Raw genomic sequence first — 18,128 nt, 5'->3', positions numbered from 1 at the left:
TGTATCAGGGTCTGAGGAGGAAACTCGAACATCTTGTCTCAACTGGAGGTAGCCGCGAGGAGATCTCCAGAGTGAAATCTTTGCTTATGAGGTGTCAGTACGATAGACACGCATCTTTGGTTTTTGAGAGGGATTACGGGAAGTACCGCTCGCCCGACCCTTACAGAAACTGCAAGATGTCAGTGAATAGTAAAGTAGTTACAGGACTGGTCGACACTACGGGGTCCGGGAGGCGATCCAGATCAGGGATCCTGGAGGTTGTCAGATCCTTCTACTCGCACCTCATGGGGAAGAGGGATCTTGATTGGGATGAGATGTCGGCTTTCCTGGCTGAAGCCGTCCCCGAACCATGGGTAGACCCCTCTCTTGACAGTTTGACAGAAATGATCAGGGAAGAGGAAGTTCAGTTGGCGATTGAAGGGCTTGCCCTAAAAAAAATCGCCTGGTCCAGATGGCTAAACATCTGAATTCTATAAGACCTTTAAGGACGTTTTGGTTCCCCTCTTGACTGAGGTATTCAATGGGTGTCTTTCCTCGGGCACTCTGCCGAAGTCAATGAGGAGGTCTGCTCTGATCATCTTGTCAAAGGGTAAGGACCCATCTTGCATTGAGAATTGGCGTCCCATAGCGCTTCTCAATGCAGGCAGGAAGGTTCTGGCAAAGGTGCTGTTTAATCGGCTGGTGAAATTTGCACCCCGACTCCTTTCGGAGGCCCAGCATTGCTCTGTTCCAGGCCGCAGCACATTTAGTGCTGTGCTCTGTGTCCGGGAGGCAGTGGAGCAGGGTAGGGCAGGTCACTGGAAGGGGTACATGCTGTCACTGGACCAGGCAAAAGCGTTTGATCGGGTTAATCACGAGTACCTCTGGTCCGTCCTTCTGAGATATGGTCTGCCGGGGGGGTTTGTTGATTGGCTTAAGACCTTGTACAGTGGGGCAGAGAGTTTCCCGCTTGTGAATGGTTGGATTGGCAGCTCTTTTGAGGTTGGGTCCGGTGTTCGCCAGGGTTGTCCCTTGAGCCCGCTGCTGTACGTGTTTGCGATTGACCCTCTTGTTAGGAGGGTGGAGCGTGGACCGTTGGCCGGGATCGAGATGGACCAGGCAGCACCGGAGGCCACTCTGAGGGTGGTGGCGTATGCCGATGATGTCACCGTGTTTGTTTCCTCTCACGAGGAGGCAGGGTGGCTGATGTCAGAGGTAGATCGCTACTCAGAGGCATCCGGGTCCAAGATCAACCGGGATAAGTGTGAGAGTCTCTGGCTGGGAGGAGTAGATCCTGGTTTTGATCTCCCGGACACCCTTCCAGGACCCAAAATCTCAGCAAAAATCCTTGGCATCGAATTTGGCCAGGGGGATTACCCCAAACAAAATTGGGACAGCAGGCTAAAGATCGCCACTCAGAAGGTGAACCAATGGAAGGGTTGGTCTTTGACCCTAAGGGAAAGGGTAAACCTGATCAAAACTTACCTGCTCCCTTTACTGATTTATCTGGGCAGTGTGTGCATCTTGCCGGAATCTCTCTGGACTCGGGTCTATAGTTTGTTCTTCCAACTGTTATGGGGGAATAGACTGAACCTGGTCAAGAGGGAGGTTACTTACCGTACGAGGAGACTAGGAGGGTTGGGTATGGTCAACCCTGTGGTATTCCTTGTGGATACCTTCATTAAGATCAATATTGCAAACCTCTGGAAAGAGAGGGCTCCTCCGTGGGTATTCTCCTGTAGGGGATGGTTTCAGCCTTTCTTTCAGGAATGGGAGACAGCAGGGCAAGTGAAGGATCTTCGCACACCGCATGGACATCTTCCGGCTTACGCTACCTTGGTTCTGAAGGTAATTCGTCGGTGGGGTCTGGGAATGTGGGAGATCAGGACTCTGCCAAGGAAACACCTTGACAATAGGGTTCTGTTGACCCATTTCCAGAGGCCTCTGGCGCTCAGGGACTGCCCAAGTCGGGATCTTGGGGTGGGTTTGCATCTTTTGAATTCTATCAGGATCCCCTCGAAGTTTTGGGACTTGGCTTGGCGCTGCTTCCATGGGAAACTGTGTGTGAGGGACAATCTGAAGTGTAGGAGCTCTGAGGACAGGAATTGTCCTCGGGAGCATTGTGGTACCTTGTTGGAAAGCATGGACCACTTCCTGCTTCATTGTCCCTTCAACACAGAGGTGTACAACAGGGTGGGCGCCTTCATTGGCTGGTCTCGGCTGGCCGGTCTCTCCTATGCGGAATGGGCCTATGGAGCATTCGGAGACCTTGGTGGTCGGGACCGTTGCACCTTATTTCTAGTTAGCGCAGTGGTTAGGTATCACACGTGGAACGCACGGTGCTTAGTATCGATGCAACGAAAAATCCTCCCAGTGGACGATGTGTTTAGGACCATACTCGGTGACCTGGTGAAGGTGCGCTCTCTGGAGTATGGGAGACTGGGCGCACGGAGGGCCGCGCTCCTCTGGAGGGGCTTTTCTTTTAGTGTGCCCTAGTCTGGTCATCTCCTTTCCTGGTGGTGGGCTGCTGCTGACACTGTAGATTTTTGTTTTGTTTGATCATTATACAGTGATGTAGGGCTGCAGGCGCCGAACTTGGGCTTCGTGAGTTGTGATTATTGTGGTGTGTGCTGCTGTATATATTGCATATATTGTATATGGGGATATAGATTTGGGTGTAGGTGTTAGGTTGGGTGGTGGGAAAGGGGGGGAGGTGGGTTTATCTTGTGGGACTATGGGACACTGGGTTGTTTGGGGGAAAACTGGCACTGCCTGATCTGGCCTATGGACGTTGGACATGGACTGAGGCATGAGATGCAGGACCAGCTCTCAGGTCAGTGCGGGGGGTTGGGAATGGAGGATAGCTTAGTATTGTATATTTTGTGGTTATTTTATTTAAACCTAAAAAAAAAAGTTCATGTATATATTTTGTTTGCCATTGTTTATTTTATTTGGTGACCGGACCAGAAGTTCAAAGTAGTTATTGTTCTGTATATACTGTATAATATGTGTGAGAGGAGAGAATGAGCGGCTGGACCAGTGTTCAGTATACTGATTATTTTCTGGCTAAATTTTTTTGTTATGGTTTCCGCTATTATTATTGTTACGTTTTTCATTTTTATAATAAAAGATCTACAGGATGTAACTCAGGATCAATACAGGATCAGTAATTTAATACACACACTGAATGCACCAGCAGAATAGTGAGTGCAGCTCTGGAGTATAATACAGGATATAACTCACGATCAGTAATGTAATGTATATACACAGTGACTGCACCAGCAGAATAGTGAGTGCAGCTCTGAAGTACAATACAGGATGTAACTCAGGATCAGTAATGTAATGTGTGTACATAGTGACTGCACCAGCAGAATAGTGAGTGCAGCTCTGGTATATAATACAGGAAGTAGCTCAGGATCAGTACAGGATCAGTAATGTATGTACACAGTGACTGCACCAGCAGAATAGTGAGTGCAGCACTAGAGCATAATACAGGATGTAACTCAGGATCAGTAATGTAATGTATGTACACAGTGACTGCACCAGCAGAATAGTGAGTGCAGCTCTGGGGTATAATACAGGATGTAACTCATGATCAGTACTGTAATGTATGTACACAGTGACTAAACCAGAAAAATAGTGAGTGCACCTCTGGAGTATAAAACAGGATGTAACTCAGGATCAGTACGGGATAAGCAATGTAACGTATGTACACAGTGACTACACCAGCAGAAAAGTGAGGGCACCTCTGGAATATATTAGAGGATGTAACTAAGGATTGACTACATACAATGTTTTTTTATTCGTACATCACTTGTATGTAGCATGCCTGCAGGGGGATTGGTATATTTTTATTCTGGATGCTCAGCCTCCATGTTTTCTTCTGTGTGTGAAGTTAGCCGATTATTTTCTAACTGCCCAGAGCGATGCGGTATTAAAGATGTTGATGCTTCAGAGGTAGTTTTAGGTTTTGTTTTTCTTGGATAACAGACCAGGTAAGGTGATTTTCACTTACTGACTAATTCCTTCAAACGAAGCCTCTCTGCAAACACTTCCGCTGTCGGTATTAACACCACGCTGCGAAGAAGAAGAAGAAACAAGATGTAAATAAAAGGAAAAGACTCAAGTAAAAAAAATAATTGATTAATGGAATTATAAAACGGTGTCCTGAGGTAACCTCGTACCATTGTGCATGTCACAAAGCAGTGAAAGCAACAGAAGAATTGTCCTGGGTTAGGCCAAACTCAGCAACAACCTTATACTGAAATTGTAAGGAATATGTAAGCTAGTGGAACAAAATGTTATGTATTGCAATGCATTTAAATAGAAAATGAAGAATCTCTGCAAATAATCTTAGTCAGATATCTTTTCTTTGGTAAATTGAGCTGTAATGCAAGCCTGTAGTAACATACCTCATACTATAAAACATTATCCTGAAGCTATATTACCATCCACCTATGCCGAGAGGGGCACAGAGTCCTACCTGTGACAAGCACCAACTTAGGCATTCTCTTGATGATGTGCACCAGCTCAGGCGTATGTGCACCAATTCAGAAGTCCTCTTGGCGACGGGCATCAGCTTAGGAGTCTTCTCGGCAACTAGCACCTGTTCAGGAGCCCTCTCGGCAACTAGAGCGAGCTCACGAGTCCTCTCGGCAACTAGCGCCAGCTCACGAGTCCTATCGGCAACTAGTGCCAGCTCCCGAGTCCTCTCGGCAACTAGCGTCAGCTCACGAGTCCTCTCGGCAACTAGCGCCAGCTCACGAGTCCTCTCAGCAAAGAGCGCCAGCTCAGGAGTCTTCTCGGCAAAGAGCGCCAGCTCAGGAGTCCTCTCAGCGAAGAGGGCCAGCTCTGGAGTCATCTCGGTGAAGAGCGCCAGCTCCAGAGTCCTCTCGGCGAAGATCGCCAGCTCCGGGGTCGTCTCGGCGAAGAGCGCCAGCTCAGGAGTCCTCTTGGCAAAGAGTGCCATCTCAGGAGTTCTCTCGGCGAAGAGCGCAAACTCAGGAGTCCTCTCGGTGAAGAGCGCCAGCTCAGGAGTCCTCTGGGAGAAGAGCACCAGCTCAGGAGTCCTCTCAGCGAAGAAAGCAAGCTCAGGAGTCCTCTTGGAGAAGAGTACCAGCTCAGGCTTCCTCTCGGTGACTTCCTCCAGCTCAGGCGTCATCTTGGTGACTTCCCCCAGCTCAGGCGTCCTCTCGGTGACTACCACCAGTTCGGGCGGCCTTTCGGTAACAACCACCAGCTCATGAGTCTTCTTGGTGACGACAACCAGATCAGAAGTCCTCAGTATTAATGATATGACTTTTTGTCCATTTGCTGAGAATTGACAGCTTTCATCATATGCACAGTAGAAGTATGATTGTTGTCATTTCGTGGCATCCTCTCAGTGACACGCACCAGCTCAGGCAACCTCCCACTGACATGTACCAGCTCATGAATCCTCCTGGCGACGTGCACCAACTTAGACATGCTCTTGGTAACCTGCACCAATTGAGAAGTCCTGTCAGTGATGTGTACCTGCTGAGGGGTCCTCTAGGTGACAAGCTCCGACTCGAGCATCTTTTCGGTGACACGCATCAGCTCAGGTGTCTTATTCGTTAATGTGCACTAGTTCAGAGTCTTCTGGATGATCTGTAGCAGAAGTCCTCAGTATCCATAACCTGGGGTTCTTTTTCCACCTTCTCAGAATTTACATCTTTCTTCCTATACATAGTAGTAAGAAGATAGTTGTCATTCAGTGGCATCCTCTTGGTGACTGGCACAAGCTCAGGAGTCCTCCCGATGACGTGCACCAGCTCAGGCGTATTCTGGTTACCGTGCACCAATCAAGAAGCCCTCAGTGAAGTGGACCTGCTCAGGAGTCCTCTTGGTGACGTGGACCTGTTCAGGAGTCCTCTTGGTGACGTGGACCTGTTCAGGAGTCCTCTTGGTGACATGGACCTGCTCAGGAGTCCTCTTGGTGACGTGGACCTGCTCAGGAGTCCTCTTGGTGACGTGGACCTGCTCAGGAGTCCTCTTGGTGACGTGGACCTGCTCAGGATCCCTCTCTGTGACTGACACCTACTCAAGCATCTTTTCAGTGACGAGCACCATCTCAAGTTTCCACAGTATACATGACATGGGTTCTTTGTTCACCTGCTGAGAATTGACGGCCTTCTTTCTTTGAACAGTAGTAGGAAGATAGCTGTCAACAAGTGGCAAGAGGGTGGGGAAAGAGGACCTCATGAATTTCGAAGGCTCCTTTGCTCATTCAACACTATGATGACAAGTGACATAGTGCTGAGAGAAGGGTCTTTGTCACTACTACAGGACAGCATAAACCCACTAAGAGTTTCCCTTTAAAGAGCAGCTTCTGACTGTGACAGGACATTATTTCTTTTTTTCCTTTTTTTTTCGGCTAATGTAAGAATATAACTATTTCCAATGTTCAGTATAAATGTCACAGTTTTTGTATAAATGTCACTTCAGGATTTCAAAACTTGTTCAAGGTGTCGTACCCAGGAATGGAAAATGTCACAGGACGAAGAACAAATATTGCTTTGTGTGGATGCTGCTACCGTCAGTTCTGCAGGCTTGTGCAGACAACAACATAGAGATGAGGAGAAAGAAAAACATTAAAATGATCGCTTCACTGAGCACAATTGCAGTACATCTATGGAGTTTGCTGCTTTTCAGCACCATGGACGGCTCCATTTTCCCCAGGACTAATTATAAAGAGGTTTCCCGGTTTTGTATTCTGAGGATAATGGAGTCCACAAACTTTCTAACACACTTTATGTTTCAATTACTCACTGTTACTAAAATCTTTGCAGTCGATTGCACTCAGAGGCAAAAAAAAACCCATCCTGCTAATCTCAAAGTGCATGAGCACCCCGCTATTGTAACAGACCCTGCACCTACACCCCGATTGTGACAAGTTTTTAGACTCCAGATGAAAACTAGAACATTTCCATTCACTGTTGGTAAGCAGATTGGAAAAACCTTGAATTGAAAGTAGATTTCACAATTGCAGTAAATGCAGTTTACGTGTAGCTGGAAACCAGTGTAAACTAATAAGTGGGAGGAGGTTTAGATTTACCTGTAGATTTTAAATTAGCAAAATTGGCACAGTGAAAACAGCGCCAATTAGAATGGCCAAATATATATTAAAATATATATGCAGTACTGTGCAAAAGTTTTAGGCAGGTGTGGAAAAAATTCTGCAAAGAAGCTTTCAACAATAGAAGTGATAGTAGTTTATTTTTTTATTAATTAATAAAATGCAAAATGAATTACCAAAATCAGATCAATATTTGGTGACCGCCCGTTGCCTTCATCACTTTTTCTAGGTATTTGTCACTTGAACACAGCTTTTGAAGGAACTCGTCAGGAGGTTGTTCCAAACATCTTGGAGAACTGACCCCAAATCCTCTGTGTATAAGGCTTGTGCAGACCCTTCTGTCTATTCAAGTGACCCCAGACAGACTGGATGATGTGGGATCATGCTCTGAGGAGGCCAGATCCTCACCCTAGGTCTCCTCGTTCTTAATCGCATTGGCTGGAAGTTTGGGGTCGTTGTCCGGCTGCAGAATAAATTTGCAGCCAGACGCCTCCCTGACTGTATTAGCTAAGTATCTGTTTGCATTTCTCAGCATTGAGGACACCATTAATCCTGACCAAATTCCCAACTACATGTGCTGAAATGACACTAATGTCTAATGCACTATAACTACCTTGTGTGTCTTATGCTGTGCTCATTCCTGACAAGGTGTATGACCTAACAAAAGAAACTGTCTTCCACATCCTCACCTTTGTAGCAGAGTTTGGCTGTTCCTCACCCGGTGTTAATCCTCCCACAGTTTTAAGCCTGTTACACAGCTGTTTCTGTTCATGAACGTTTTTCAAGCTACATATGAAAATGATCATTATCACCTGTTCAGAATAACTCTTACACCTAAATGATGCTGTTTTAAAGGAAAAGAGTGGTCACCAAGTATTGATGTGATTTACATTTCCTTTTTGTTCAATCACTTTGAATTTTTCAAATAAACTATTAATACTTTTATTTATTTTCGAAAGCTTCTTACTGTGCAGCATTTTTTCCAGGACTGCCTAAAACTTTTGCACAGTACTGTATATCCTTATCTGCCAATTCCCCTCTGCCGTGCCACCCGCCTGGATCAAAGCTTTACTTTCCGGATAGGACATTACAATTAAGTGGCTGCGATTAGCTACGTCGTTCACACGTCCATACCATGGGAAACATATAGACACTCGATCATTGACAGGTGCATCTCAGAATTTGCCCCGGACTCCAGTTTCTGATTGCATTTTGATCCACTTTCTGCTTTTTTTTATCTTTAGTCCAGCAGTAGGGATGTAGTGGAAGAGGAGCAATGTGCTGTCCAAGTGATTTCTCCACAAACAGAATTTTGTTAGAAAAGCCCTACCTGACCCCAGCCTGTGTATACATAAAATACATGTCTGTGCTGGAATAAAACATGAGCCGGGACTGCCGCCGAGGCTGCGCTGCGAGGAAGTGGTAAGCAGGCACATCTATGACTTAAGTGTGTGTGAGGGATATGTCCTCCATCGCCTGGGGGGTGACAGTCAGCTTTATTATCGAGAGCCTCTCATCTCTGACAAGCGTCAGAAACCTGTCCTAGCTGTAATATCGTATAAGCGTGGGCCAATGTAACACGCACCCTGCTGTCCTCCTCTCGATAGAAAATCATCAGGCTCAACCAGAAAAATATAAAATATATATAGAAAACAAAAACCCAGAGAGTAAAATTCAAAAATCTTTGTTGCAAGTTCTTCATTTGAATGGTGTCGGCTCAGTTGCCTGCATCGGCTGGGAGCGCTGCTCTGCAGGAGAAAATTAAATAGAAAAAAAGTGCAAAAACAACCCTGTGGCCACATCACTTTCAAGATGGGAGTTTAGACATGCATATCCTAGCAATTTTGCATCTCTTAATTAGATGGAAATAACCCTTAAAGGGAATCTATCAGCAGGTTTTTGCTATGTAATCTGAGAACAGCATAATGTAGGGGGAAAAACCCTGATTCCAGATATGTATCACTTACTGTGCTGTGTTTTGGTGTTTCAATACGATCAGTGTTTTATTAGCAGGAGATTATTACTACATGACTAGATGTCTTGTGCCTTTTAGTCAAACCAAGCCTCCACCTCTGATTAGAAGACAGCAGCAAATCAGTGGTGTGGGCGGGGTTATACAGGGCATAGCATTCCAAGCTCTGCTAGATCTGCAGCAGAGAAATCTGTGATTGTATCAAACCTGCTGAACCCAGTGAACTAAGTGATATATCACTGGAATCAGGGTCTCTGTCCCAAGCCATCATGCTGCTATTAGATTATATATTAAAAACCTGCTGACAGATTCCCTTTAAATAAACTCTAAATAGAGAAAATGAACAAAAAAAATAATTTGAAAATTGGATTTTTAGAATGCCTCATCTTTTGTTTCATATAAATACTCAAATGTCACAGGAGCTTAGAAATGTTCTCCTTTTCTTCACTGTACTGTGTGTGGCTGTAAGAAAACCGCCTGCAGCAGGAGCCTCTCTCCTCTGCCTGCAGTAAGAAACAAAGATCACCAAGTCGCACCGCCTCGATTAAGTGTCACAGATTAACCCCTTAAGCCCCGAGGGTGGTTTGCACTTTAAAGGGCCACTGTCACCCCCCCCCCCCCCCAGCCGTTATAAACTAAAAGAGCCACCTTGTGCAGCAGTAATGCTGCAGTCTAACAAGGTGGCTCTTTTAGTTTTTGATTCATTTATTACCTCAAAAAAGCGTTTTAAAAATTGGCCACACATACCAGATATTGTACCAGGAGGCGGTCCGAAGCGTCCTGTATGAATCCCCCAACTGCCGTCACTCTTCTCTTCAGGGGCGATGGTCGCCGCCCCCTGAGCGCTGTTATCTTCTGAAATCCGGCGCCTGCGCTGTGCGTGCCTGCCTGGGGCCTGCACAGTGTTCATTGTCAGTGCGGCCACACTGTTGCTGAATCCCCCGCCCCGCACTGTTATTCATTATGCACAGTGCGGGGCTGGGGTTCCTGGGAAGGCGGGGGAGCTGGGGAGCGTCGGAGCTGGGGAGCGTCTAAACAGCGCAGTGCGCATGCCCAGGAACCCCAGCCCCGCACTGTGCATAATGAATAACAGTGCGGGGCGGGGGATTCAGCAACAGTGTGGCCGCACTGACAATGAACACTGTGCAGGCCCCAGGCAGGCACGCACAGCGCAGGCGCCGGATTTCAGAAGATAACAGCGCTCAGGGGGCGGGTACCATCGCCCCTGAAGAGAAGAGTGACGGCAGTTGGGAGCTTCATAGAGGACGATTCGGACCGCCTCCTGGTACAATATCTGGTATGTGTGGCCAATTTTTAAAACGCTTTTTTGAGGTAATAAATTAATCAAAAACTAAAAGAGCCACCTTGTTAGACTGCAGCATTACTGCTGCATAAGGTGGCTCTTTTAGTTTATAACGGCTGGAGGGGGGGTGACAGTGGCCCTTTAATGACCGGGCCGATTTTTACAATTCTGACCACTGTCCCTTTATGAGGTTATAACTCTGGAACGCTTCAACGGATCTTGGCGATTCTGACATTGTTTTCTCGTGACATATTGTACTTCATGATAGTGGTAAAATTTATTCGATATAACTTGCGTTTATTTGTGAAAAAACGGAAATTTGGCAAAAATTTTGAAAATTTCGCAATTTTCCAACATTGAATTTTTATGCCCTTAAATCACAGAGATATGTCACACAAAATACTTAATAGGTAACATTTCCCACATGTCTACTTTATATCAGCACAATTTTGGAACCAAATTTTTTTTTTGTTAGGGAGTTATAAGGGATAAAAGTTGACCAGCAATTTCTCATTTTTACAACACCATTTTTTTTTAGGGACCACATCTCATTTGAAGTCATTTTGAGGGGTCTATATGATAGAAAATACCCAAGTGTGACACCATTCTAAAAACTGCACCCCTCAAGGTGCTCAAAACCACATTCAAGAAGTTTATTAACCCTTCAGGTGTTTCACAGGAATTTTTGGAATGTTTAAATAAAAATGAACATTTAACTTTTTTTCACACAAAATTTATTTCAGCCCCAATTTGTTTTATTTTACCAAGGGTAACAGGAGAAAATGGACCCCAAAAGTTGTTGTACAATTTGTCCTGAGTACGCTGATACCCCATAAATGTGTGTAAACCACTGTTTGGGTGCATGGCAGAGCTCGGAAGGGAAGGAGCACCATTTGACTTTTCAATGCAAAATTGACTGGAATTGAGATGGGACGCCATGTTGCGTTTGGAGAGCCCCTGATGTGCCTAAACATTGAAACCCCCCACAAGTGACACCATTTTGGAAAGTAGACCCCTTAAGGAACTTATCTAGATGTGTGGTGAGCACTTTGACCCAACAAGTGCTTCACAGAAGTTTATAATGCAGAGCCGTAAAAATAAAAAAATCATATTTTTTCACAAAAATGATCCTTTCGCCCCCAATTTTTTATTTTCCCAATGGTAAGAGAAGAAATTGGACCCCAAAAGTTGTTGTGCAATTTGTCCTGAGTACGCTGATACCCCATATGTGGGTGTAAACCACTGTTTGGGTGCATGGCAGAGCTCGGAAGGGAAGGAGCGCCGTTTGACTTTTCAATGCAAAATTGACTGGAATTGAGATGGGACACCATGTAGCGTTTGGAGAGCCCCTGATGTGCCAAAACATTAAATCCCGCCACAAGTGACACCATTTTGGAAAGTAGACCCCTTAAAGAACTTATCTAGATGTGTTTTGAGAGCTTTGAACCCCCAAGTGTTTCACTACAGTTTATAACGCAGAGCCGTGAAAATAAAAATTATTTTTTTTTTTCACAAAATAGATTTTTTAGCCCCCAGTTTTGTATTTTCACAAGAGTAACAGGATAAATTAGACCCCAAAAGTTGTTGTACAATTTGTTCTGAGCACGCTGATACTCCATATGTTGGGGGGGAACCACCGTTTGGGCGCATGGCAGAGCTCGGAAGGCAAGGAGCGCCATTTGGAATGCAGACTTAGATGGATTGGTCTGCCGGCGTCACGTTGCATTTGCAGAGCCCCTGATGCACTTAAACAGTAGAAACCCCCCACAAGTGACACCATTTTGGAAACTAGACCTCCCAAGGAACTTATCTAGATGTGTTGTGAGAACTTTGAACCCCCAAGTGTTTCACTACAGTTTATAACGCAGAGCTGTGAAAATAAAAAATAATTTTTTTTCCACAAAAATTATTTTTTAGCCCCCAGTTTTGTATTTTCCCAAGGGTAACAGGAGAACTTGGACCCCAAAAGTTGTTGTCCAATTTGTCCTGAGTACGCTGATACCCCATATGTTGGGGTACACCCCTGTTTGGGCGCACGGGAGAGCTCGGAAGGAAGGAGCACTGTTTTACTTTTTCAACGTAAAATTAGCTGGAATTGAGATCGGACACCACGTCGCGTTTGGAGAGCCCCTGATGTGCCTAAACAGTGGAAACCCCCCAATTCTAACTGAAACCCTAATCCCAACGGTAACCCTAACGACACCCTTAACCCTGACACACCCCTAACTCTAATCCCAACCCTAATCCCAACCGTAAATGTAATCCAAACCCTGACCCTAACTTTAGCCCCAACCCTAACCCTAACTTTAGCCCCAACCCTAACCCTAACCCTAACTTTAGCCCTAACCCTAACTTTAGCCTCAACCCTAACCCTAACTTTAGCTCCAACCCTAGCCCCAACCCTAACCCTAGCCCTAACCCTAACCCTAGCCCTAACCCTAGCCTTAACCTTAGCCCTAGCCCTAACCTTAGCCATAACCCTAGCCCTAACCCTAGCCCTAACCCTAACCTTAACCCTAGCCCTAATCCTAATGGGAAAATGGAAATAAATACATTTTTTTTAATTTTATTATTTTATCATAACTAAGGGGGTGATGAAGGGGGGTTTGATTTACTTTTATAGCGTTTTTTATAGCGGATTTTTATGATTGGCAGCTGTCACACACTAAAAGACGCTTTTTATAGCAAAAATGTTTTTGCGTCTCCACATTTTGAGACCTATAATTTTTCCATATTTTGGACCACAGAGTCATGTGAGGTCTTGTTTTTTGCGGGACGAGTTGACGTTTTTATTGGTAACATTTTCGGGCACGTGACATTTTTTGATCGCTTTTTATTCTGATTTTTGTGAGGCAGAATTACCAAAAACCAGCTATTCATGAATTTCTTTTGGGGGGGGGGGGCATTTATACCGTTCCGCGTTTGGTAAAATGGATAAAGCAGTTTTATTCTTCGGGTCAGTACGATTACAGCGATACCTCATTTATATCTTTTTTTATGTTTTGGCGCTTTTATACGATAAAAAACTATTTTATAGAAAAAATAATTATTTTGGCATCACTTTATTCTGAAAACTATAACTTTTTTATTTTTTTGCTGATGATGCTGTATGGCGGCTCGTTTTTTGCGGGACAAGATGACATTTTCAGCGCTACCATGGTTATTTATATCTGTCTTTTTGATCGCGTTTTTTTTTTTTTATGGTGTTCACTGAAGGGGTTATCTAGTGGGACAGTTTTATAGGTTGGGTCGTTACGGACACGGCGATACTAAATATGTGTACTTTTATTGTTTGTTTTTTTTAGATAAAGAAAAGTATTTATGGGAATAATATATTTTTTTTTTCTTTATTTAGGAATTTTTTTATTTTTTTTTTACACATGTGGAAATTTTTTTTTTTACTTTTTTACTTAGTCCCAGGGGGGACATCACAGATCGCTGATCTGACAGTTTGCACAGCACTCAGCAGGCGCTTGGTAAGCCACCTCCCTGCAGGACCAGGATGCAGCCCCATGGCCATTTTGGATCCGGGGACTGCAGGGAGAGGAGGTAAGAGACGCGTTGCTCCGAGGGTCTCAGGGAAGCCCGCAGGGAGCCTCCTCCCTGAGCGATGCTTCCCTATACCCCCGGAACACTGCGATCATGTTTGATCGCAGTGTGCCAGGGGTTAATGTGCAGGGGCGGTCCGTGACATAGTGCCGGATGTCAGCTGCGATAGCTGACACCCGGCCGCGATCGGCCGCGCTCCCCCCGTGAGCGCGGCCGATCGCATATGACGTGCTATCCCGTCGGTGGGAATTAAGGCCCACCCCACCTCGACGGGATAGTACGTCATATGGGATTAAGGGGTTAAATTGATCAGCAGGAAATTAACCTCTGCATTCTCTAAAGGATTTCGATAATACTGACTGTTTCAGGATCAGACAGAAAATATGGCTGATTAACAAACAGCTAGGGGAACTATTTTTTCTTTAACATAAAAATTTATTTCTAGGTTTAATCATCCGGACCAGTCTAATTGATAAAAATTACATTAGGCTACGACTAGGAAAGCCGGGTAAGCCACATGGGATGTCTCAACTTTCCCAGTATCCTCAACAATGTATGGTTTCACAGAAAATGGCTTTTAAAACTTTCAACACTTCCCTCAAAATATTCTTCTCCATCAGTTTTCTCCTCCATGTAAAATTAAAAATAAGCAGCTTGCCATAAAAACTGCAGAAAGTAATTACTTACCTGACTTTTCCTCTCTTTAGAGAAAGCAGTGGAGGAACCATCCTCTCTCCCCCCTCCTATATGATGAGAGGCGCTTTCATTAAAAACCGTAACGGCAAGAGAGCAGTACCGGGTGTCGCTGGCAGTCATCGCATCAACACGATTCTAATAAAACTGATTTAACTACAAACACTAAAAGTCATATTCACCCTGCACGCCATTTGATTGGAAATAAAAAAAATTATCTTTCTGCCACCTGACTCCCCCGGCGAGGCCATGAATATCGCAAGAACACGAACTTCACAATAAAAGAAGCGGAACGGCGAGTCAGGGCTGGCAACTTCCATGAACCTCATAGTTAATTATTTTTTTTTTAGTCCAATATGCAGAAGAACCCTAAAATAATGGGGTGTTTTTGGTTGTTGTTTTTTTTTACTTTTTCATGGGCAACCTATTCCATTATATAGCTTTATGCTCCTAAAGGGCAGAAATGAGATAGACCACAATACCAGCCACTCAATCTTTAGCACTATAAGTTTCACTAAAGTTTTTCTTTTTAAAGAAAAAAAAGCTTACATTTTGCAGAGAAAATGTATTAATTATTTGCCGCAGAGTTCTTTAAATACATACCTGCATACATACAAACAGGGTAAATATGCAGACAAAAGAGCCACTTTGAACAGGAGATGTGACCTTTGTCGCACCCATAAAAGCTTCAGGACGGAAAGTAAAGGCAGCGGGTTTTACCAATCGTTTCTTTCCTGAGCTCGCAAATTTATGATAAGGAGACTGGACCTTTCCACCCCATGATAGAAGCAGATTATGAAGGCATGAAGTCAATGGTGTCAGTATATTCCAAGGAGGTTATCTTACCAGAGTGAGCAGGACTGACGGGCTCTTTGCACTCAAGACTTTAGCAATCTGATGGAAGGAAAAATAAATGTTAGTCGATGCGAACAGCTGTCACGTAGCATTCCCTTAACCTGATAACACAAAAAGGTCCTACAATAACCTTAAAGAAGGAGGAATGGCTAAGAGCCCGCAATAAATGTCAGATTGGTTGAGTACAACTGCTGCTAACTCAAAACATCCAGGCAATAAGATTAACAGACACCCTTTACCTATTAGAGAGATGCAAAGATAAACTACATAGGTGATAAATGTTACCTCAGACATAAGATGGACCATATATAGAGTGGACAGAAAGGAGAGATATATTGCAGGATTGGCTGTATACACAGTGGACAGAAAAAAAGAGATATATTGCAGGATGGGCTGTATATAGAGTGAACAAAAAGGATAAATATACTGCAGGGTAGGCTGTATATAAAAAGGATATAAAGGAAAAATATACTTCAGGATGGACTGTATATAAACAGGACAGAATGGATAGATAAACTGCATGATGGGCTGTATATAGAGAGGACAGAAAGGAGAGATATATGGCAGGAATGGCTGTATATACAGTGGACAAAAAAAAAAGATATAGTGCAGGATAGGCTTTACATAGATTGACCAAACTGATAAATATACTGCAGGATGGGCTGTATAGAGGTGATTGATGGATAGCTCCCAGCCAAACAATAATTTAGTTGACTGACATCTAACACCCAGCTCTGAAGAGCACTCCGCTTGTCTCCAAGAGCTACCCACAGAAAAAAAAAGGACTGTGTGATTGATTTGCAACCAACGGATCTTTATATCCCCTATGTCAGGGAGTCGGGAGACCCCTAACACACACATTAGATGGCTGGTCTATCCTGCCCTAAATGTTTGTTTGGCCGACTTTTGTCTAATGTGTATGGGACCCCCACAAATGGCTAGAAACGAGAACAAGGCCTTGTTCCATCCAGCCTTTACATGGAGTGACGGTTGAGGATGCATGCTGCTGCTCCGTGCAACCTGAGCACAGAGTCCTCAACAGAATCAAGTTGATATGTGACCATTGGGGTTTTGGTAGAAAAATTGTTAATTCTTTCTTGATAATTATTTATCAATGTAATTTTATTCTCTAGTATTTTTATTGGGTTTTTTTGTTTTTGTTTTTTTTTACAAGCAGGTAGGGTGTTGTTTTTTTTCTATTTTTTAATTTGATACTTTTTTTTACTTTTGTTCTCCTTTCTCCAATTATCAAGTCCACTAAAGAAGCTTATGCTAAAAACACCACTCCTGGGAAATGCTGCATTCTGAGAGAAAAAAAAAAAACCACTCGCTCTCCCCAAAAATGCACAAAATACCAAAAATAAAATGCATTTTATACATTACTAAGCTCAAACTGCAAGAAATATAAAAACAACACATGAAGAACACCTGACCAAATTATCTTCCTTATTGTGTCCTCCATTTCGGAGGTTTTCTTTCAAATGAACCACGTAATGTTCATTCCACTTACTGGGGAACTAAAAGTCCCAGAATGTCATTGATTCCAGATGAAATGATGATTGTAGAAGTTTGGACCCGATTTTATATGAGAAGGGAAATCTTCTACCCCTGAACAGCCCATAAATAAATCCAAAGGTAGGGTGCACAGTGGATACACAGGCTGGGTGGACTGTGCCATGAATGCAGAGGCAGAGTCACATTAACGTCTCCATTTCCCTTTATTTACAGACTTGATTATTGATGCAAGAATTATTGATTGACACTACTGCAATAATGAAGCGCTTTGCCTCTCAGCAGTCGCTTGTCAGCAGACACATGTAACGGGCGATGAATGATAAATCCTGCCCACGAGACGGGTCAGAGGGAAAGAGCATCTAACAGCGGGTCATAAGAGGCCAACACCGAACAGAGAGAGAACTTCCTGCAAGTACAGTTCAGTCAAGTGGGGAAATGGGATTAAACTGGGAGAGGAATTACTTGTTTCCTTAGTAATCATTAACCAGCTTTCCTAGACTCTGCAAAGCAATAATACAGCATTAAAACTTAGGTCTGTATTATTGGCCGTTGTCCAATATTCTCAGAATCTGGAGGAGGACGAGATGAGAAATTACATTTACGTGAGCTTTTAAAAGGATATGCCGAATTTCCTTTGTAAGGACGGTACGTAATAGAGCGAGAGACGCTAGCTTGGGATTTTTATAGTTTTCTATGATTTGGTTCAGTATTTTCACATAAAATGCTACTAAAAAGAAAGACTCACAAAAAGCCTGTGAGTCCTGCTGACCCCGCCCATGCACAGTGTGTGGGCTGGGAGAAGAAGGACTCTCAATTCCCGGAAGCATTTCATTCGATTTTACCTAAAAACACTGAACAAAACCAAAGAAAACTATAAATCCCAGAGATCAGGGTCTCCTTCTTGATTACATACTGCTACTATAAAAGAGATCTGACAGAGCCCCTTTAAGGCTGTGTGCACACGTTGCTGATTTTTTGCGTTTTTTCGCTATAAAAACGCTATAAAACCGCAAAAAAACAGCATACATTAAGCATCCCATCATTTAGAATGAATTCCGCAATTTTTGTGTACATGATGCGTTTTTTTCAGCGAAAAAAAAGCATCGCGGTAAAAAACGCAGCATGTTCATCAATTTTGCGGGTTTTTTGCAGATTTCCCACTATAA

General features: G+C 43.9%; 1 protein-coding gene across 2 annotated transcripts in view; it reads right to left on the bottom strand.

Annotated features, from left to right (window-relative positions):
* The window catches only part of PEPD (peptidase D), a 225,868-nt gene that overhangs the window by 182,677 nt on the left and 25,063 nt on the right, over positions 1–18,128 (bottom strand). For both annotated transcript variants that reach the window (XM_077288630.1, XM_077288631.1), the window contains exons 5-6: positions 15,439–15,486; positions 3,995–4,056 (exon numbers count right to left, since the gene is read on the bottom strand). In XM_077288630.1, the coding sequence (XP_077144745.1) occupies positions 3,995–4,056; positions 15,439–15,486 (110 nt within the window). The remainder of the gene's footprint in view (positions 1–3,994; positions 4,057–15,438; positions 15,487–18,128) is intronic.

This window comes from Ranitomeya variabilis, chromosome 2 (genome assembly GCF_051348905.1).
Source record: "Ranitomeya variabilis isolate aRanVar5 chromosome 2, aRanVar5.hap1, whole genome shotgun sequence".
NCBI classification, from domain to species: domain Eukaryota; kingdom Metazoa; phylum Chordata; class Amphibia; order Anura; family Dendrobatidae; genus Ranitomeya; species Ranitomeya variabilis.
Note: the sequence above shows the minus strand (reverse complement) of the source record. Positions and strands in the feature narration are given on the sequence as shown.